At 37.9% G+C, this 23,581-nt stretch overlaps 1 protein-coding gene across 2 annotated transcripts in view; it reads left to right on the top strand.

Annotated features, from left to right (window-relative positions):
• LOC149258203 (RAD3-like DNA-binding helicase protein) overlaps positions 1-23,581 on the top strand; it is a 135,185-nt gene that overhangs the window by 89,664 nt on the left and 21,940 nt on the right. The window contains exons 4-7 of one of the 2 annotated variants that reach the window (XM_089414906.1): positions 4,520-4,723; positions 4,995-5,315; positions 5,408-5,665; positions 5,790-6,011. In XM_089414906.1, coding sequence (XP_089271032.1) covers positions 4,520-4,723; positions 4,995-5,315; positions 5,408-5,665; positions 5,790-6,011 — 1,005 coding nt within the window. Of the gene's footprint in view, positions 1-4,519; positions 4,871-4,994; positions 5,316-5,407; positions 5,666-5,789; positions 6,012-23,581 lie in introns of both variants that reach the window. The other variant, XM_089414903.1, reaches the window with a different exon arrangement.

Here is a 23,581-nt window from a genome sequence, read left to right as displayed (position 1 = left end):
AGGGCATCCAAGATAAGAGTAGGCAAGAGGACCGATATTCTTTGAGGGCTGGGAACCCAAGATAAGAATTGTCCTAGAAGGTCATACTCAGTGAACACCTGGGTGGGTATGTACCTTGAGAGACAATGACTAAGGTGTCTATAAGTTAGTAGTCTCACCAACATTATGCTCTGATCTATTGAGAGATAGAGCTGTCAGTTAAGGCCTTGTTGTGGAAACAATGTTGGTCACTATGATGCTATAACGGATGGATTGCCAATCTGGTTTCTCTAATGTCAATTCTTCAAGATTGATAATAGCCAAACACCTTGTACTGTTGTATGAATACCTCCCTAGTTAAGAGGGAGTGTTGCAGGAAATGTAACTAGGTTCGGTCTTCATAAATGTACTTTTGATATTTGTATTTATTCAGGAAAAGAAATATTATTTTTATAATATATGTCAATGAGTTTCTTGCTCCGTGAATTAGGTCTAGCACATGTTAAAGTGCTATAGGTGAGTCAAAGAGTCAAAAGAATTATGTTGAAGACCTTAAGGGAATGTTACACCATGTATATTTATGTATGAGAGTCAAAGAGTACACCTCCAAGCAAAGGCAAGCCTCCTCCTAGTAATGGCACCATTAAATGAAGCAAATTGAAGCAAAGAGGACAAGTCGGCCAACAGTGTTCAAGTCGGCGTACAAGTCGGCCTAAAGGAGGGACAATCCTCTATATATAGAGGCTATCCACTCCTCCAACGCCCCATTCATCTACCTTTGACATCAACGAAGTAAAGGAGCCGATAAAAGGTGAGTGAAGGACGAAGGAGCCTCCAAGTGCAGCGAAGAAGATGGAAGGGACAACGAAGGTTTTGGGACTGTTCTAGGGCCAATATTAGTCACAGGTGCGAAGGAAAAGAGGGCTGCTTGCGGTTATGATAGCAACAACTTATAGTCAAGCATATCTCATTGTTTGGGCTTGAATCTAGGTCTACAAGGCCTTCTATCCAAACGAAGAAGGAGGGTCCTCAAGCAAAAGAGAGAGGAACCATATTACATCAAGCAAACCTCCCACATGTGCAACAATTAGGGTTGCAGAACAATCCTACCAATTCTGCATCTACACCTCAAGGAAGAGCTCATTTGGTCAAGGAGGAAGTAGGGATCATTACAAGGGAAGGGACTCATCACAAGTGTCTCTTCTAGAGCAAGTGCAACAAGGTACATCAACGGTTGAAGGAAGAACAAAGTGCCAGAAGAAGGAGGACGAAGTGCCGAGGAACAAAGTGTCGGAAGGAGGAAGACAAAGTGCCAGGGAAACCAAGTGCAGAGAGGAGGAAGGACTTATATTCTAGTCAAGGATCTAGGGTTTGGCATTGATCAATAAGAAGCTTCAATAAGAGAAAACTTACCGAAGGGTTTTCCTCTCAAGAGAAGTGAGGTTTTGGCCTTGGCAGAGAGACAACATCTTGTGTTCTTGTTCTTATGTTTTGGTAGCAGTTTGATGAAGCACACACACATGCATTATTAAGAAGAACAAAAATATTAAGCTAACAAGACAAATTGTAAGAAGACTTCACAAATTGTTATCAAGTCAAGAAGAATCATACTAAACCTAATTGCCCTAGATTCTTCAACAAGACGCAGAGAAGGACCAAGGTGACGCTGAAAGAGGCAATGCCAGTGTTGCAGGGGAGCCCCCCCCCTCGATCTCGCTCCCAATCCGCGCTCTGGGCAGGAGCGACTCGGGAGCGTGCTTCGTAAATTTTTTTTCGCTCCCTGCCTTTTCGGGAGCGTTTTGCCATTTTTGCAATTTTTTTTTTGTAGTAATGTTCAAAATGCAATTTGTTTTGAAAGAAACAAATAATTTTTTAGTGGGGCAACTTAATGATCAAGTCTATGGCCCTAGTATTGATATGCTATTCATGGTAAAAGTGACATTCTCCTTGATTTTCATTTTCATCCTTTTACTTAAATTTTTAACATTACCATGAAATGACTCAGGATGTTTGAGAGTGGTTTTGGCCTCATTGGATTTCATATGGAGAAAGTAGAATTTTAGATTTCATTCAAAATCCAACAGACTTATCAGTTTTTCAGGATTTCAGGATTGGGGGATTGCAATGTTTCCATTGAATTTTGTCATGTATTAGGGTATGGAACTCGTATTTAATCAAGAGCACCAATCCCTCTATGTACCTTGATGTTAGTGACATTGGTTGTCAAACTCCTTTATCATGACCCTCCTAAAAATGTACGCATCACTCAAACAAAACCTTGACTTGACATGCTATGCTTTTTCTATCTTATGTTAATGCTTAGAGGGTGATATTAATGACAAAGATCCTGATTTTCCAACAAGACTAAAAAATTAGACATTTCTCGTGGTGGCAAGAGGCCCAAGCACATGAAATAGATAATAGATTTACTTCTCTTTTCTAGTTTGTAGTAGTTTTTATAACTATTGACTCTTTCATATTTATTATGATATATTTTTAAACAATATATGACAATTTAAGTTTGAAGTTGGCATTTATAACTCATTAGTAATGAATTATGAATATGATGCTTCATGAAAGTTGAAAGTTGTTTCATTTCATTTCATGTTAGATATTATTTGTTGTAATGGTTACACTTAGCTTACAAGTACAACTTTGGTGATCAATGATGATAAATGTTATATATTGAATTTTGAAAGCTTGAAACTTTAAGATTGATGAATCATGAGACTCAATATGTTGTATGTTACTATGTTACTAACTTGTGGATGTGGTTGATGAAGATTATAACTTCTAGATGATTGTTGTTATATGGTTCAATCTATGTTTTTTTATGTTTTTGATATTATTCTACATGTTTTTGTTGACATATACCTATCAAAATATAAAAAATATATATATTATATAAAAAACGCTCCGGGATTCACTCCCAAACCGGGAGCTTTTGAAAATGTCACTCCCGCTCCCATTTTCGCTCTCGCTCCCCACTTTCGCTCCCGCTCCCAAGTAACACTGTGCAACGCATAGGTAGATTGACGAGTGCGTGGGCAGCGAGACACTGGGCTAGTGTGAGAAGTTTGATGTAGAGGGACGCAAAAGGATTTCGGGGAAGAGGATTACTTCACCTGGATTAGAAATTTGTCAGGAAGCGTGTGTAAAATTTCTCACTCCTGTTTTGCTAGTTGTAATTTGTACATTAGAATTTGTTGAAGAATAATAAAGAAACCCTCATTTGCTGCCGCGGTTTTCCCACATTGGGTTTTTCTGGGGACAATTGTCCAAAAATAACCGTGTCATTGTGATTGTATGTGTGCCAGTATTTTTCCTTACATTTACTTTCTGCAATATTTTAATTGTGAATGCTGCAGTAGAATATATTTCGATATTTGCTGTAAGAACACTGTGAATAACTTATTTCTGAGATAATAAGTAGAAGAAATAATATTAATCACTGCAGTAGGATTTCTATTTAGAAATTTTCACATAGTGGGCATACCCTCATATACATTTTGAGGTCTCTGGCCTCCAATCGTGGTCCTTCCACTCCCTTATATAAAGTTCTCCTAACCTATTCTTTCATCTCGTAAACTGTTCCTTCATTTCAAAATGCATCTTAGTATTTCCTAGGGCATTTGTCAGATTTATCCAACACGAAGTCCATAATATAAAGGAAGAAAGATACATATTATAATATGTTTTACCCAATATTTTCTCCCACCCTCACCCTCACCCTCACCCTCACCCTCATTTCATCTATATATTCTACCCAATATTTTCACCCACCCCCACTCAAGCTCATCTGTATGTTTTACCCAATATTTCTCCTGACCCTCATATCATCTATATGTTCTACCCAATATTTTCGCCCACCCCCACCCCAAGCTCATCTATTTTTTTTACCCAATATTTCTCCCAGCCCTCACCCTCATCTCATCATGAGTTGCTCTTACAATATAGCAAGATCTAGGAAAAGGAAGACACAAGTATACGTCCTTTCCTTATGGTTAAATGATAAACTCTTTTCATGCGGTTGCATTGTAGCTAAAATTTCGGCTCCGATGGTCAACCAGGAAATAAACATGTGTGCTGTAAAATCTCACCACATCCCTCATGAGGATTATCGTTTCTTGTTGATTATTCTTGTGGCAATCATGTATTTCATACCTTGGCAATCTTTTGTTATACTTGTGGAGTAAACTCTGCACGAATGTTGAATATAAAAAGTATGTAGTCCCTATGCTCTACTGTATTTATACAACATTAAAATTGTTTGGTGAAGGTCATAATGTTTGGAATCTTATATTCTTTAAGGTGACACTAGAAAGACTTATGGACGTCTCATTGTCTGGTTTTGCTTCTCTGTTTGGTTTTCTCAACATCTTGGTTTGACTATAGCATACTGATTCCCCAACACCATGCCCCCCACAACCGTCAGATCTACATTGTATAGCATTGTGTTATAGACCTTTCTGAAGAACTTTGGAAGCCATCATAAATTGCTTATTATTTGAATGATAAGACTGTTGTTTTTACTTGGCAGATGGTACTGGATGGAGAGGCAAAGATTAAGAAAACAATAACGTCTGGATGCCCCTTCTTAAGGAAGCAGAAACTGCAGAAACAGTTCAAAGAAGAAGTTAATCAGCAGGCTTTAGATATTGAGGATCTTCTTCACCTGGGACGCAAACTTGGCACCTGTCCTTATTATGGTTCTCGAGCTCTGATACCATCAGCTAATCTTGTGGTACTGCCTTACCAGTCTTTGCTTCTCAAGTCTGCTCGCGAATCTCTTGGAGTGAACTTGAAGGATAGCATTGTCATTATAGATGAGGCACACAATCTAGTTGATGCACTCACTAATATGCATAACTCACAAATCACAACCTCACAGGTTAAATTTCTTTGTCAGTTCTTGGCATTTTCACTTTCTGAGTTGGACGGTGATGTTTTCCAACATGTATCAAAACTAGTGTTGAAAATTTGTTAAATTTCTGAATGTTACATGATTGCATCAGCTTCAACTTGCGAACTCTCACCTTAAAGGTTATCTGGAAAGGTTCAGGAACTGCTTGGGAGCTGGCAATAGACGGTATATACAAATGCTTATGGTGCTTATCCAAGCATTTCTGCAATGCTTATCAGGCAATCAACAGAAGGATATGTGTGGTCCATCTTCAGATATTCATGTTAATGGTATAATTTTTGAATTGGGTGAAAAGGAGACAAGAAATGATGTAGTTATGACTATCAATGAGTTCTTATTTTCGCTTGATATTGACAATATCAACTTGGTTAAGTTGCAGCGTTACATGAAAGAAAGCAATATCATTCATAAGGTATGAGTTCAGAGACTTGTATTGAATTTACTATTTTAATCTATAGATCCAGTTATGTTGAACAGATTCTTTGCCTGTACTTTGGCTTCTAGGTAAGCAGCTATGGGGAGAAACATCTTCTTCCAGAGGGTGAGCTTTTGCAATCTCAGCATACTGCAGGTTGGAATATTGGAGTGGGAAGCAGTGCACTGTCTAGTTTTCACACGTTGGCAGATTTTCTTCTTGCATTAACAAATGCTGACAGTGATGGAAGAATTATTGTTTCAAAGACAACCACAGCTAGTCTAGAGGAACATAAAGAAGGATCCCTTAAGTTTGTGATGCTTGATGCAGAGAAGCTTTTTGCAGAGGTATGGTAATTGGATGACTTCTCTTCATGTTTTCTGTTATCACCACATGGATCATAGTTTTTCTCTTTTGAATGTGATATTTGTGCATGAATTGGAGTTGATTGATTTTTATATATTTTGGCAGATTGTAGATCAAGCCCACACTGTTGTTCTGGCAGGTGGAACACTACAGCCAGTAGACGAGATAAAGGAACGACTATTCCCTCACCTACAACCAGATCGACTGCACTTATTTTCTTGTGGCCATATTGTTCCACCTGAGAGCATTTTACCTATTGCCATCTCACGTGGACCTACAGGAAGATCTTTTGATTTTACTTATCAGTCCCGTAGCTCCCCCCTTATGGTAAGAAAAACTCTACATGGATTGGGATGCAAGTCTATATTCTTCTTTGTTCCTAAGAAAGCAAGATGGCTACTATATCGCTTCTCCTAATCAATCTTTACAAGTCTGTGATTATCATACAGGGAGTTCCTTTCAAGCTATTTGTTGCTTAAGTATGCCCAAAATAATTCTACCTTGATATGGCCCGTTTAAAGTAAAAGACAAAACTATTTAGGATTAGACTACATTTGTGTAAAAATCAATGATGTTGGAACCATTAATCAAACTAGTGATGCATGAATAATCTTGATTTGAGATCAAACATGGGTGAGAATCAGAAAAGCAAGAGTGACAATGAAGAAGTTGTAAGAAAGGAAATGTTATGAATTGGTTTCCCTATCACCCTGCAACTACAACTTCATATGCACGTGCGTATATGGAAGATCGATGGTTAACATGTGACACAACCTATTTAGATTCTAATGGAAAGTAGTGATCAAAAGGCAATGTAAAATACTCTAATAAAATTATCATGGAAGATCATTTATTTAGGATCCCTTTATACAGGGAAGCTCAAGTGGGCAGATGAAGCATGCCCAACACTAAACCTTCCATGTGGTTGAAACATCCGGTGTCATTCTTCACGTGTTTGAAACTATCATGGAGTTAGCTCACTAATTTGTTGATGTGACAATTTTATTCATCTTCATTCAATTTTTTCCCAAGGAAAATTTTGTAGGGAAACTCATAGGTACTTTCTTGCATTTTGTGGATGTGACCTAGTGTAAACCCATTGGCGTTGATTACAACACTTAACATGGTAGGGATATCGAGTTAGGCATGCAACACAAGTAGTTAGCTTGAGGGATCAACCTCGAGACCTCTTGCATGAAGCTCAAAGCACTCAACTACTCAAGCCAGCCCATCGGGCTTTTGAAAATGCGTAGGACATTTTATTCCACATTCAAGAACTTAAGTGAGAGTGAGATTGTTGGTACCTTGATAGCACTATGTAAAATGAGGGTTAAATTGCACGCACCTCACATGTGTTCCCAGATGGGCTTAAACTTAAAGACTACCTTGCTTTCTTATTGGAAAAAACCTAAATGAGATTTGAACTAGGATTGGTAGGGGAAACGTCCTCTTACTTTCCTATTGCACCACATGCTCATGTGCAACGAAAAATGTTCAGAACACATTATCCCACCCTCAAGCATGTAAGCGACTGTGAGATCAGTGGTACCTTGCCAACTCCATATAAATTGATGGGTACACCCCTTACATGTGTTCTTAGATGGGATTTATTACAACAAAATATAGCACCACCTAGTGCAAATCTTCACTATGTGACCTAGACAATGTGCAACACATGGGAGTGCTACCATTGTCACCTCAACAATTAATCCCCTCTCTTTAGTGAAGGACACAATCCAACACAAGGGAGGCTTCCTTTGTATTTCTTAGGAATCAAGTAACCCAAGGATCTCAAGCTATATGCCCCCTAAGGATCCTACCAAAAAAATCCATTGGATAAAGGTATGAAAAACTAAGGTTTGCAATGGATGAAGGGGTAAGTTCATGATTTGGGTTCAAAGGATCTATGGGTTAATCTAAAGGCTAGAGTTAGCCGAAGGATTCTCAAATAGGTCCCCCAAACACACCAAATCAAGGAAAGCTCAAAGCTGCAATAAACTAATGTTTTAGGCCAACGAATTGCAGCAAAACAATAGTTTATGGCAACAACAAATTTAGTCATTAAAATTGTGTAAAAAATATATGAAATGGAAGATAAATTTGAGAGTAAATTAAGGAAAAAATTGCAAATTTTTTTGACAGTTAATAAAGCATTTAACAACCAATGTTGCGAACATCGACTTAGGGATAAAATCAGCAAGGCTCTGGAAAACCAAACAATCATAAAAATTGGCAAAATATCAGCAAAAATCGGCAAACATCGGCTAGGCCAAAAAATCGTGATTTCGAGATAAAATCGGGATTTTATCGAGATGTTCGCAACACTGGTAACAACAAATGAAGATTGATGTCGGCCCTAGAAAATGGTTGAAAAGTGCATGAAAAATTAAAATTGGCTTCTTTAATGCACTTTTAAAGAAGACCTAATCCTTGGGCACACATCAATAAGTTATTAAATGCTAAAAGCACAAGATTTTGCTACAATTTAACCCTAATTTACCATAAAACAAAAAGAAAAACGATTTTTTATTTTTTAGATGAGTGTCACAAGTGAAGACTAGTGCCTTCTCTATTTAGGGCACATGGATCAAGGATACAAACTATTCTAGGGTTTCATTGGAGTGATTCTAAATCCAAACAACACTAGGGAAAATAAACTAACTTACCCTAGGGGTTGTAATTTAGGTTCTCAATTTTCTAGATGATTAAGGGAAAGAAAAACATATCTCTATTCCCCAAATACATGGAGGAAGGGTTTAGCTCAACACGGGACAATGAAACAAATGTGAAATAAACTGACTTAGAACAAGAACATTTATCCCATGGAACATAATACCAAGTTAAAACAAATAAGCTAACTTACTTTTCCATGCAACATCTAAGATGCACCATAAACATCCATGAAAAGAGATCACATTGATGGAAACACTGAGAGAGTGGGGGGGTGAATCAATATTCCTTAGAATTTAGCACTTTTAAATATTTTCAGAGCATTAGTTAATCTTCAATTATTATTAATGTTAATGTAGTAATAACAGAAAAAAAGAACACAATAGGCACAAGAATTTTAGGTGGAAACCCCCCTTTGGGTCAAAAACCACCAAATGCTTTTCTAATAAATTTTTAATCTTTAGCCCCAACTGAAATGAAAGCAACAACTTCCTATAATTCTAGAAAAGCATTCTTCTCCAGCTCCCACTGGCAGGACGCCCCAACTCCCTGGTTTCTTCAGTAGTCAACTGAATGGATGCCCCAACACCCTAGACCAACCTACCACCTTGAAGTGTTCACAGGCTCCAACCTATAGGCGACTTCATGCACCAGCCTAGCACCTCCCTGCCACCCTATAATGACTGAAATGAGACAATAGTGTGGATTCCCATACCAAGGACAACGATCCACGATACAATATGATTTACAATGATTTTGACCGAACACCTAATCACACTATGCCCTGTAACCCAACTGTTGAGTCTCAAAATTATCATCCATATTTCCATCATTTCATAACTATTTAGCCCTCATTTCATAACTATCTAGCCTAAAACCCTACATCAAGTGACCATCTTCATGATTATATGGGTTAGGATCCTTGTTTTCCAAATTTATTTATTTTATGTATTTAAAGTGAATTCATGATTAAAAACTAGGAAATTAACATGGTTTCATATATCTATATATGTGTTATGAGTTTTGTGACATGTGTAGGCTTATTTGGAGGTTCTAGAAGGGTCTTACTTGGCCTCCCAAGATCAAATTCGAATTTCAACTCAAGAGGTGGACCATATTCCAAGGAGAAGGATCTTGAAGATGTTGATGTGTCATAGGATTTGTATCTAGCATTTAGGGATGAGTTGAGACAAGTATGGATCTAGTAGATATTTAAGGGATCTACATTTATTGAGTAGATATCCCTAATTCATGTATAAATAGGAGGAGCATCCTTCAACTTCAGTTTTCACAACTCATCCACATTGAAGGTAAATGAAGGTATGTGGTTTTCTAATTTTTAGTCATACAATTCCTTAGAATGCTAAAATTGTAACTTTGGAAAATTCCTCACTCTCTTTTTCACATTGTCATATCTTTAGTTGGGGGGAAGGGACATCATTTCATATTCACATGCCATACACTATCACACATTTTCATTTCATTCCAACTCACATATACTTCCCAATCGAATGTTCTTGCAGTATGATTCCAAAAAATTATATGCTTTGCAAATTATCAATTCATTGATAAGATATTATAGGACTTGAAAAAACTCTAAATGTTTTCATAAACTTTGATGCAACAAAGAAAATAAAGCATTGTTACACAAGAACCATTGCTAAAAAAAATTCGGTTGTCACACAAGAACCAACCATCAAAAATATATGTTGCAATCAAATCTATTACACTTTGCAAAAAGAAAAAAATATAATCAAGCAAAGTTTGGAAAGAATCTATACAAGTCAAAGCTCATAAAGAAGCAAAGTAGTTCAAAAAAAAAAGATCAACTCATGGACAAGTGAATCAATGCAATAGTTGCATGAGGACATGCAACAACTTCAGTTGGGGGGTATGTTGAGTCTCAAAATTATCATCCATATTTCCATCATTTCATAACTATTTAGCCCTCATTTCATAACTATCTAGCCTAAAACCCTACATCAAGTGACCATCTTCATGATTATATGGGTTAGGATCCTTGTTTTCCAAAGTTATTTATTTTATGTATTTAAAGTGAATTTATGATTAAAAACTAGGAAATTAACATGGTTTCATATATCTATATATGTGTTATGAGTTTTGTGACATGTGTAGGCTTATTTGGAGGTTCTAGAAGGGTCTTACTTGGCCTCCCAAGATCAAATTCGAATTTCAACTCAAGAGGTGGACCATATTCCAAGGAGAAGGATCTTGAAGATATTGATGTGTCATAGGATTTGTATCTAGCATTTAGGGATAAGTTGAGACAAGTATGGATCTAGTAGATATTTAAGGGATCTACATTTATTGAGTAGATATCCCTAATTCATGTATAAATAGGAGGAGCATCCTTCAAAGGAAGCTAACAATTGTCAGATAATCATTAGCATCAGATTTATGATTGTTCATTCAGCATGAATAATATCATTTTCTCCAAATCATGAGTTATGAGTGTTGTTTGATTCTTAAGATGTGATAGCTGTTTAGGTGTACTCGTTGAGGAATGGAGGGCCCCCATACCAAGCCAAGTACACTTTATTGTATGATGTTTATATTTGTGCATATGCTAGTTTAGTTCTTCATGTTTATTATATTCATTTGTTGTAAATATTTGTAAGGACAAATCTCTCACGTTCATAAAGTAGTATTCTAGAAAGAAGAAGGACAAAGGTGTCATCATCCAAAGGGCATGTATCTCCATTAAAAGGTTCAAGGAATAACATAAGGGGCATGTATCTCCATTAAAAGGTTCAAGGAATAACATAAGGGATGTATCTTATCCCATAAGTTATGAATTTCTACCCAAGTGAGATGGCATATCATCAACATAGCTCTCCAAAGCCCACATTGTTAATTTTTAGGGCTACATTGTTCTCTGCTGTAGACAATTTTATTTTTAAACCTTTTCAACATTTTCACATTACATTCAACCCAAAACATCATATCATCATTAGCAAATATGTAGAGAGAACAAAAAAATCAACAATGCAGTGGAGTGTTGAAATTTGGTACCAGAGGACAGGTGGTTCCCTAAGGCTTTGATCTTTGGCCTAGGGAAAAGTGTCCAAAAGAATTTAATTTTTCTCCTAAAGTAACTTTATAATTTTTATAAAGTTAAATCTAATTTGAAAGTGACTTTAAGTGATAAAGTTACTAAGTCTAATTTTAAAGTGACTTTATAAAGTCAATGAAAAATTAGAAAGGAAAAGTGACTTTGGAAATAAATGACTAAGTGGGTCTTTATTAAAGTGGGGTGAATTAAAAAATAGAAAGTGAGATTTAAATGAGCATTTAATCTCAGCCATTGATCTAAATCTATTTCAGCCATTGGATTTAGGGATCACCCAAAAGTCATTTAGGGTTGGGTTAAGGGAGGAAAAGGAGGAAAAAGATCATTCATTCTTTCATGAGCAGATTGGGAGAAGGAGAGCAAGAGAGCAAAGGAGATTTCTGGACAAGGAGGAGAAAGAGGCAGCAGTTTGGCACACATACCAAGGCAGCACTTCAGCAAATCCGTACAGCTCAAAGAACAAGCAGAAAAAGGCAGATTTAGTGAGCAAAACAGTGAAAAAATTGATTTTCAGCACGAATATCGAGGAGGCGATTTTCTGCACGAATTTCGAGGTCTGTCCGTACAGTCCGTACATCCGTACGGTCCGTACAGCTCGTACAGCGATTTTCCAGATTGTCTGTTAGCTGAAAAACAGATAAGTTTGCTTGCTGGAAAAATTTCTGTTTTGCTGATTTTTTTGCTGAAAATTTTTCTCTGTAAAAGGCATTTTCCAGAAATAAAGAAGAGCTCTCAAACTGGTTTTCCCCAAGAGTTGTAGGGGGTTTTTCCAGGGTCAAGTTGACCAAAAATCACTGAGTTTAAATGTGTTTTTATGGCTGTTTTTAATTGCTGATTTTTATTTCTGCAATTTCCAGCATTCTGAAAAATTTCCAGAATTTGTGTTTTCAGCAATATTTATTTTTTCAGTCTGTTAAATGTATGGTTATGGGAATGAGCATTTAACTACATGGGAGAAATAAGGTGAAACTGAAAACCGAGGTGGGAAACAGAAAATTTTACATGGAGTAGTAAGGAACAATAGAAGAAAAGCATATACAACAGAGACACCAGAATTTTGTTCGGAGACCAAGGCAAAACCCCACAAGGGGGAAAACCCATAAATCAATTATTCTTTTCTATTAGACATTCATCAAATGTTCAACTGAGATACAATGTACAAATATCATGAGACATAAGGCATTCATCATCAATCACATTAGGCCACCTAGGGCCAATCTTGGATCATACAAGATCCTCATGAGATGGCATCTGTCAAGAAAATCAAGGAGGCATTCAGGCTGCCTTCAGATCTCTATAAGTAGCATAGATCTCTATATTCAAGAAGAGGACAAGCAACATTGCCATACATCACACTGAAGATATCACTGCCTTATATCTCACTGTCACAACCCATGTATCACTGTCATAGGGTTACTACCATACATTGCCATACATCACACTATCATAAAGGCAATGCCACATAATATTGTCATAGAGTATACTGCCATACATTATTGATGATACACATCACTGTCATAAAGTACAACCACACATCTTCATAGAAGCATTGCCACACATCATTAGATCACTGTCTGATAACATAGTCAAATATATTGTCACATATCACTGTCATATATATGTTGCCATACATCATTGTTATAAATACACTGTCAAATATCATGCTGTTATGCACATCTTTGTCAAGAGTCAATGCCTTATACTACTGTCAAGAGTCAATACCATATATCACTTTCCAAACACAGAAAATGACCTTTGAAACTCCATACCCAAATCTGACCTTACACAATCACAAATAGATTAATCTAGGGCAAGATCCATAGACCATTACTTCATTTTTGTCGCTTCAGATTGCGTAGAACTAGGGCTCTTTAGTTCAGTCACAATAATACATGGCCCATTACCTCATCATTTTGCCTCTTCAGATTGCATAAAACTAGGGCTCTTTAGTTTAGTCACACTAATACATGTTGATCTTAGGCTACCAACCATTCTACTTCAATAATCATACATACCTCTTCAACTTGATAGAATGGACCTATGTACATACCTTCTAGAGGTTTTTAGGGTATCTGAACAATCATGGATCAACCCTTATCATACTCACAACATACCCACAAATAGACCTCAACAGATCCACAAATAGGCCACAATAGTTTTGATGTTAGGCCGCATTAGGATGCCACATATTAGGTCGCATAGGAGTTGATGTTAGAATGCAGAGAGGCCACTGATTAGGCCGCATATAAACTCAGAGATAGACCACATACAACCTTGAATATAGGCTACATATCCAGAGAAGAATAGGTCGCATGTCCACAGAAGAATAGGCTGCAAAACCACAAAGTATAGGTTGTATATCCATAGAAGAAATAGGACACATAACCATAGAGTATAGGCCGCATATCCACAGAAGAATAGGCCACATGTCCACAAAAGAATAGGCCTCAAAACCACAGAGTATAGGACACATATCCACAGAAGATCACTAAATAGGTTTCCAAAATGATCGAGGCTCGATGACTATATATAGTTGTTTCCATATGTGAAAGGTCACATCTATTGGGCATATCGACTTGAAGATGACCTTATTAAGTTGCTCTTAATAATATTTAATCAAATTTACCCATTGGCCAGATGGGTGGCAATCTAAACAAGCCTAACTTGTGGGTAGGATGCATACTGGGGTATACTTGACAATAGGGGAGATAACACTTACCATTTATGGTAAGGATCAAACATGTCCTACTTTGACAATAGGGGAGGTACCGTTTACCATTCCTGGTAAGAATCATACACATCCTATTATCCATGGCTTACAAGGAGCACCCTCAACCCTAGGAGCTCCTCGACTCCATTCCCCCCCCCCCCCCCCCCAAATTAATGGAAGTCAAAACACAGGGGGGAAGAGCATAACTTAGTGTTCTTTATCAGCCATGACCCATTCCCGGAAGGGTCACATCTACTAGTCCAAGTTGCTCTTTGAAGACCAAGAACTTCCCTTTTGGCAAAGGCTTGGTAAGAATGTTGGCTATCTGCTCATCAATTGAGATGTGGTGGAGCCCTGCTACTCCTCTGTGCACCATATCCCAAATATAGTGATATCTAATCTCAATGTGCTTGGACTTGTCGTGGAACACAGGATTCTTTGCAAGTCAGATCCCACTCTCATTGTTGCGGTATATCATAGTCGTATCCAACACTGTTGAGAATTCAATAGGGCAATGTATATGTTAATTCTCTTAACTTGATAAAGGTTTGTGTTACCTTTTTTCTTATTAGCTTTGATCTTTCTTATTCCAATGTGCAATACATCAAACAACTACCAAAACAATAAGAACAATGACACAGTATATACGCTGCAAGCCAGGGCCAAAACCCCTCCTCTTGAGGGGAAAACCCATAAAATCTCTTCTTATCTTTCAGATTTTCCAATTGATGAATACCATGACCTCTACTCAGACAAATACCCTCCAAGATCAAGTCTTCCTTGGTCTCCTGCTTAAATATATTCGACCTCCCAGTAGATCCGAAATTCTGCTCCCTAGCAACTGCTACAACTACTGCTGCTTCTCTAGGAGACTTTGATCTCCCTCTAATTGCCTTCCCTTTGACCTCGCTTGCCTTGACTTGAGTCTTAGGGCTAGTAAGATTCCCGAAGAGACCTTCGCTTGCCTTCCTTCTCTCTTGCTTCCAAAATCGAACTTCAGGCTAACCCAGTGCAAAAACCCAAACTTCACACTTCGAATTTTTCATCCTTCTCTTCTTCGCACTTCCTTCTTCTGTGTTCTTCGCATAAGATATGAGTGAATGAATGATCCAAGTGGAGGACGAGTTCCTCTTATATATAGGCTTTTTCAAGGGTGGACGTGGCTCTTCATGTTGGCCGACTTGACAACTCATTACGCCGACTTGATCTTGGAGGTATTTTGACTCTTTCAAAAATAATTTTTTCTTTACAATATACAATGTGCCCATAGGGTCTTCCATATATGACAATGACTCTTATACCTAGGACAATGCCTAGAAGCACTTAATGGGTGCTTGACCTATAAATAAAAGAACTTGAGCATGAAACCCATGCTTCAATAATAATAATAATTTCTTTTTCATTTTACATTTACAAGAATACATTTCATACTAATGAAGACCGAACATAGTTACACATTTTTTAACAAATACATGCTCAAACAACTCTTCGAAGAACTTCCTCAACCATACTGCCTCACAACTAGTCATGCGAGCAACAATGTACTCAGCCTCAGTCGTGCTAAGGGAAACAAACTTTCGCTTTTTTCTCATCCATGATATCATGGCAGGCCCCAAGCTAAAACAACACCCAGATGTGCTTTTCCAATAAACCACCCTATTAGCATAATTAGCATCGACATATCTTTTTGGTCACAATATTGTCTCAATCCTTGTTAATACCAACTTTGCAGCTTCTAATATGCATGTCTAGGCTCTATCTAGCTCAAGGAACACACTATAAAGAAAGGATCCATCTGGTTGCCTGCTCATTGTGGGATCCATTAAAACTAAATTTGAAGAGGAGTCTCTCTCAGCTACTTCAGTGTAATTCATCATGCCAAGTCTCTGTCAGTATACTTCCCTTGACAAGAAATTTCTCATCATCTCTCTATTACTTTTCTAGTTTAAGATGTGGATCACCTTGGGCTCAGAGGTCAACCCCCTCTGAAACTGAACGCCTGAGATGATCTAATTCTGTCAGGAATAAATTATTAGCATATATGAAACCAAATATCAAAGACATACCTTCAACCTTGGAGAGACATTGGAGTCCACATCAGATGTCCATCAATCCAAGCATGCGAAGTCCAATGGACTTGCTTGAGTCCATATGGGACTTTCCTCAATTTGAAATCATGAGACTATTTCTTATGTACCTCAAAGCTCCGAGGTAGCTCCAAGTATGCTTCTTCCTTAAGTATATTTAACAATATTGCATTTCGCTACAGGTGCTAGGATCTCATAATAGTCCTCTATCACTGTTGCGGAAGCATCTGATGCTGTTGCTTTTTTGTCATCTAGAATGGTCCTTGCATGAAGGACATATTGCTCCCAACATCTCTTCTCACTGTTGCATTCAATTTGATTGTCTACTCCCTCTGAATAGGAAGCCTCGTCAATCATAGTTATCAACCTGGGAGACTGCATTCATTCCTTCAGGGTTTGAGCTCTTGTCCATTTTCAAACGTCACTCTAATTTTAGCATGGCTCTGTATCCTTCTCAATCTCGATATTGAGGACTAGGTCCTTACATCCATCTCATGTACCTGTTGACCCCAGGACAAGAGAAAAAGCAATAATAGCAAATTAAATAAACTTAATGAAGGTGTACCTGATGATGAGGCAAGACTGTCGTTCTTCTTCTAAATATGAGAGTGGCTCTTTCACTTTCTTGCTCTAGCTCCCTCTTGGAGCCAACTCTTCTCGCATTACTCCACATCTTGATGGCACTCAAGATGGCTCTACTTTCCTTGATCACACTCTCATTCAAGAAGTTAGGGAAAGAAGCATTTGGTTAGCCAATTACTCATGCAAGAAGAATAAACAATAATCTAAAAGGATAAATCAACACTAACAATGTCTCAGAGAAATAACATAAGTCTTGAAAGTACTTGTCTTTAATGAGGGTTGTAGGAAGCTATCAACTCCCTCTTTATCCTACCTCCTTAGCCATGAGGCACCACTGTCCCTTAATCATATGCCAGTGTCATCTACAAAAGAAGAAATGCTTCCTCTTGAACACCACCAATAACCTTAATCTTCTTCATTAGTAGCTAAGCCCAATTTTCAATGTTCAAGAAGACCATCGGATCTGCATCACATCATCTCCTATAGGGAGATAGGCCCATCAAGGGTTACTCTGAATCTGACATAGGTACTTGAATAGCTCAATAGCTTCTCACAAATCATATCATGAAAATTCTGAATCACATTAGGGCTCTAATGTTATAGAATCCAAGCCCAAGGCCACTCCTAGGGTTTTCTCTCAAACCCTAAATTTTATTTGTACAAGCAAGGGCTCCCTAAGGTTTCCTTCAAACCCTGGCATTCTTTTATGTCTCCAACATCTTCATCTTTTTCACTCTGCTTGATCATGAAATCCATCATAGGTGTATTCATGGGGGTGATCTCAATGACTTTTCTTCAGCCCATCTCTGATCCCATGTTAATTTTTAGGGCTAGATTGTTCCCTGCTGTAGATAATTGCATTTTAAAACTTTTTCAACATTTTCACATTACATTCACCCCATAACATCATATCATCGTTAGCAATTATGTAGAGATAACAATAACATCAACAATGCAGCGGAGAAGTAAATAACAATAAAAGAAAAAACATATACAATAGAGACACCATGATTTTGGTTGTAGACCAGGGCAAAACCCCACAAGGGGGAAAACCCATAAATCAATTCTTCTTCTTCTATTATATATTCATCGAATGTTCAACTTGAGATACAATGTACAAATATCATGAGACATAAGTATTTCATCATCAATCACATTTGGCCACTTAGGGCCAATCCTAGATCATACAGGATCCTCATGAGATGGCGGCTGTCAAGACAATCAAGGAGGCATTCAGGCTGCCTTCAGATCTCTGTAAGTAGCATAGATCTCTATCTTAAAGAAGAGCACAAGTAACACTGCCATACATCACACTGAAGATGTCACAGCCTTATATCTCACTGTCATAGGCCATGTATCACTGTCATAGGGTTACTACCATACATCGCACTATCATAAAGGTACTGCCACAGAATATTATCATACAGTATACTGCCATACATTACTGATGATACACATCACTGTCATAAAGTACAACCACACATCTTTATCATAGAAGCACTGCCACACATCATTAGATCACTGCCCAATAACATAGTCAAGAATACTGCCATATTGTCATAAGGATACAACCTCAAATATATTGTCACATATCACTGTCATAGATATGTTGCCATACATTACTGTTATAAATACACTGCCATAAAGACACTATAAATATCATGCTGTTATGCACATCTCTATCAAGAGTCAATGCCTTATACTACTGTCAAGAGTCAATACCATATATCACTTTCCAAACACAGAAAATGATCTTTGAAACTCCATACCCAAATCTGACCTTACACAATCACAAACAGACTAATCTAAGGCAAGATCCATTGCCCATTACTTCATCATTTTGCCTCTTAAGTTTGCATAGAACTAGGACTCTTTAGTTCAGTCATAATAGTACATGCTGATCTTAGGCTACCAATCATGCTACTTCAATAATCATACATATCTCTTCAACTTGATAGCATGGACCTATGTACATACCTTCCACAGGTTTTTAGGGTGTCTGAACAATTATGGATCAACCCTTATTATACTCACAACAGACCCACAAATAGGCCTCAACAGATCCATAAATAGGCTGCAAGAGATGTCACTGATAGGCTGCATAAGATGCCTTAGACAGGCTGCATTAGGATGCCACTGATTAGGCTGCATATAAACTCAGAGATAGACACATACAACCTCAAATATAGGCCACATATCCACAGAAGAATAGGCTGCATGTCCATAGAGGAATGGGCGACAGGACCACAAATTATAGGCTGTATATCCATAGAAGAAATAGGCTGCAAAACCACAAAGTATAGGCTGCATACCCACAGAAGAATAGGCCACATGTCCACAGAAGAATAGGCCGTAGAACCATAGAGTTTAGGCTGCATATCCACAGAAGAATAGGCCGTTGTTCACAAAAGAATAGGCCGCAGAACCACAGATTATAGGCCACATATCCATATAAGAATAGGCCACAAAAGATCATTGAATAGGTTTCCAAAATGATGGAGGCTCGATGCTTATATATGTTGAAACGTGTAACTAGTTTCGGTCTTCATAATGTCTAATGTAATCATGACTTTATGTCCTTGATGAAAAGAGTAAAATAAATATTAATATTATTATTATTATTATTATTTTGTAGCGTCAGTTTCATGTTCAAGATCTTTTCATTTGTAGGTCAAGCACCCATTGAGTGCTTCTAGGTTTTCAATTGAGTCATTATAATATGTATAAGACCCATTTAAGCATCATGTATTATGTAAAATAAATTTATTTTAGTCATAAAAGACCCTTCAAGACAAGTCAACCTTGCTGCAACAAGTCAGCCTATCAAGCAATGAAGTCGGCCTATTCTGGCTCCCTAGAAGCCTTTATATAAGATGGAAGTCGACCACATTTGAGGACATGGATTCAGCTCACAACAAGTTCGATATAGCAAGCAAAGAAGAGGAGAAAGTGAAGGAAGGAAGAGGAAGAATTCAAAGACTGTTTTAGGTCACCTTCATCTCACAAGTGCGAATTGCCTAGGGCATCTTCTGCAACAGCAAAGACCAAAAGTTGCAGTCAAGAGCGCAGGTCCGAATTTGTGAAGCTGAGGCAATTTTGAAGCATTTTGACTTGAGTTGACCAAGTGAATAAGCAAGTTCATCAAGAAAAAGTTTGACTTGGTTTTGGAGGAGTCTTGGTCTTGGCTCATAGGTCTTGGTATTCGTTATTTGAACATTCTATAAAAAGAAAGAGTTCTTGGGGGTTTTCCTCTCAAGAGGAGAGGTTTTGGCCCTGACTTATAGCCTACATTTTGTGTCCTCTAACCTCATTGTTCTTCATTGTTTGGTAACTGTTTGATCATTAAAGAACACTATAATAGTCAAGTAAAGAATAGCTAACTACAAGTACATCAAGTTAAGTAAAAGAACATCACAATCAGTTATCAAAGTAAGAGAAATAATCTAATCTAGCTGCCCCTAGATTTCTCAACAATATATAGTTGTTTCCATATGTGAAAGGTCACATCTATTAGGCTGGCTGATTTGAAGATAACCTTATAAAATTGCTCTTAATAATTTTTAATTAAATTTGCCAATAACTTTGATGATTGCTTGCCGAAATAAAGTTGTCACATCAAAGAGGAGTGCCAAGAACACATTAATAATAATATTTCTTTGTTTATTTTGAATTCTTCTTTTGGGGCAAGATGGGCTTCTTTTGGGGTAGTTGGGTTTCTCATGGAAATTCATCCCATAGTTACCCCAAATTTCAACACACATCATCCTCCAAAAAGCTCACTTCATCATCGAATGAGGAACTAGGATGATGCCATCTAGCTAGGCATGAACATCATCAAGGTAGAAGGAGCATCTACCCCTCCAAAGGGGTCCAAGTGACCAACATCATCAATCACCGTCAAGAGAAGTGCAATGCCCATCAAGAAGATACAATGCCAACCTAGGGGTGTCTAGTTGTCTCAATAGTGCACCATCTCCCAAGTTGACATCCTAGCACCGAAGCTCCATGTCCAAGGTCTTGGGGTTGGAGGAGGGTCAGATCATCGGTGCTAAGTCCTCATAAAGGCTAATGCTCCTGAAAGGGGCTCCAACGTCCTTCATCAAGTGTCTTGCATCATCATGGAATGTAGCTGGACATGCTCTACAAAGTGCTTGAGAAGCATCACTTATCCCTTAAGGGATCTGGGTTGCCCTTGTAAGAGTCTTCAAACACATACTCAAGGAATCAAGTGAGATCAACATCATGGGTACAAGAACCATAAAAGCATCAAGGTGGACCATATTTAATGTTAAAGCCATCAAAGTACTTCACACAAGTATCATCTTCAAATGTCCTACTAGCTTATGATTGTGCATAAGTTACCTCACTTAACTATGGAAGGGTTATCATATGACCTTATTAGGTGCTTCCAACCATAAGAGGAGGAACAATTCCTAGGTTGACGCTTTCAAATGATAGGTGCAAGTGACAGGTGTAATGACCTGGGGTTTACTTCCTGAAAGGAGTCATATTCTTGTACTAGGTTATGTAAAACCATTGTCCATGAACACCTTTTTAGAGGGATCACTTAGCTATGTGAGTTACTTTCCCTCACCTTTGTTTTTCTAAACTCCCATATTTGCCTTTCCCTTTTTTGCTTTAATATGGCTTGTTTAATAAGCTTTATTGATTTATCCATTAATAATGATGATATCATCTTCTTTTAATGATGGCTGGTTTATTGCTTTATCTCGTTCGAGATGTTCATTGAGAGTTTCTTTTACTTTGATAGGTGCGGTTTGCATGGATACTCTTGGGGACGAGTGGCTATATAAGAGAGGGTAGAGCTCAAGCTATAATTGGATTTTGTTTGCTTTACGTTCCTTACCATTCTTTTGCATTTTAATAATTGGCTTATGCTTTTTCTTTTCTTATAGCTACATCAATCTTGGGTATATTCAACTCCTCTTTCTCATAGGAGAAGGCCAGTAGGGAATTGATACGAGCAATTGATAAAAACCAATCAAAAGATGAGTAACAAACACAGGGAAATGATGACAAGTGTTAAGTATGAACACCATGGAATGCTACCACCATCAAAGCCTCTTATTTGTGCCCCTCCTAGACATTGAAAGAAAGAACCCAAGGAAGATCACATTATGCTAGGGACATATGATAACCGCCATGGTGAAATAAGGGAACAAGTACACAACCGATAGTGTTCAATAATCCAATTTCAGCTTGTGATCTAATATCTATAATAGAATGCCTTAAACATTAAGTGAAAGCACTTGAATGTGAAAATGGTTAAAGTACCTCATAATAGATGGCCCACCTTCATTGGATGAGTAGGTTAGATAAATGAATGCTTTGATTGAAATGGATGAGAGACATTTTAAGTTTTCTATTTGTGGAGCACAATAAGGGCTGCTAGTAGGCACACTGCATCATAGGAGAAAATTTTTCTCCTAGGGTTACCCATGTTTGGATGGCTATCAAGCTTAAAGGCTTCCCGCCACTTTCTCACTAGAGTAAACCTCGATGAGATTTTAACCTAGGGTAAAGTCCTCTTGCCTTTGCTTGAACAAGCTGCTTACCCCATTTGAACATTTTGGAGCTTCCTATTTTCAATTAATAATTGCTCTGACCATAGCACTTTTGGTTCACAATTTAGACCTCGACCTTCTTGCCGCACCATCTAGCAGGCCTTGGAGAGGAGGACCCTACAAGGCTATCACTAGAATAAGTGACAACAACGGCGTAGTGGCTCGTTGTCACCATAGACAAAACCCCTCGCTCTTTACGGATTTTCACCAATGGGAGGAGTCCTAGTAGATAGGTCACCTATGAAGGATGTCCTAAGTTTAAGGTATAAGGTGACTTGAAGAGGCGGTCTACAAGAAAGACACGGTTTAGGCTTAAGGATTCAATGAGAAGCAATTTGCTTTCTTGGTAGAGGCCTAGGGTTGAAAGCACAAGACTTAGGGCTTGATTGATATGTTGAGTGTTGGGGTGGCCAAAGGTCAAGGCAAGAAGAAAGGGTTTCCAAATGTGTATTTCAATGAGTTCAAGGTTCATGAAACCCTCAACAAGCCCCCCAAGTTGGAGCTAAATCCAAACTAGGGTGAGCTTAGGGCAAAGAAATTAATAGACGAAATTGAAGTGAATGCCTACCAAGAGAAGGGATTTTGTGACAGCCACTATCCTCTTGGCATTTAGACTCTCAAACTCCAGAAATTCCTCTTCCCTAGGAATTCAGACCAAGCCCTAGCTTGGCCGCTTGGCCTTCAAGGGGGTTGAATTAGCTTGAGAGAAGTATGTGGATAGGAAATGAGTTTTATCACCAATAAAGGAGGCTAATGCCTTGTTCCTTGGGAGAATGGAGTCTATGAGTTGATTGGATGACCAAAAGGTTGCTAAGGAGGTAGAATTCCTGGTGCCCTAGCACCAAAGACCCTAACAATAACCTATGCAATGGATCAAAGGGTTTTATTGAAGAGCTACTTAGAGTTCACCTCTAGGATATTCATTCACATGCATTTGATGAGTAATGCATGCAATAGTGACATTTAGATACCATTAAATAGATATTCAACAAATTAGGGCATAATGACAAACCCTAGATTTAACATATTCCATACATTAGACTTTAAGAAAATAGATATTCAACAATAAGTCCACTTACAAGATAACATGCTAGAAATTCCATCCATGATCCAAGACATTAGCTCCAAAGACAAACGATTTGCTCCAAATATCAAAATGTATTCATAGATCC

This window comes from Pinus tabuliformis, chromosome 6 (genome assembly GCF_031772625.1).
Source record: "Pinus tabuliformis cultivar Carrire ecotype Pingquan chromosome 6, CPIR1, whole genome shotgun sequence".
NCBI lineage: Eukaryota > Viridiplantae > Streptophyta > Pinopsida > Pinales > Pinaceae > Pinus > Pinus tabuliformis.
The sequence above is the reverse complement of the archived record's forward strand: the minus strand, read 5'-3'. Positions and strand labels throughout refer to the sequence as shown.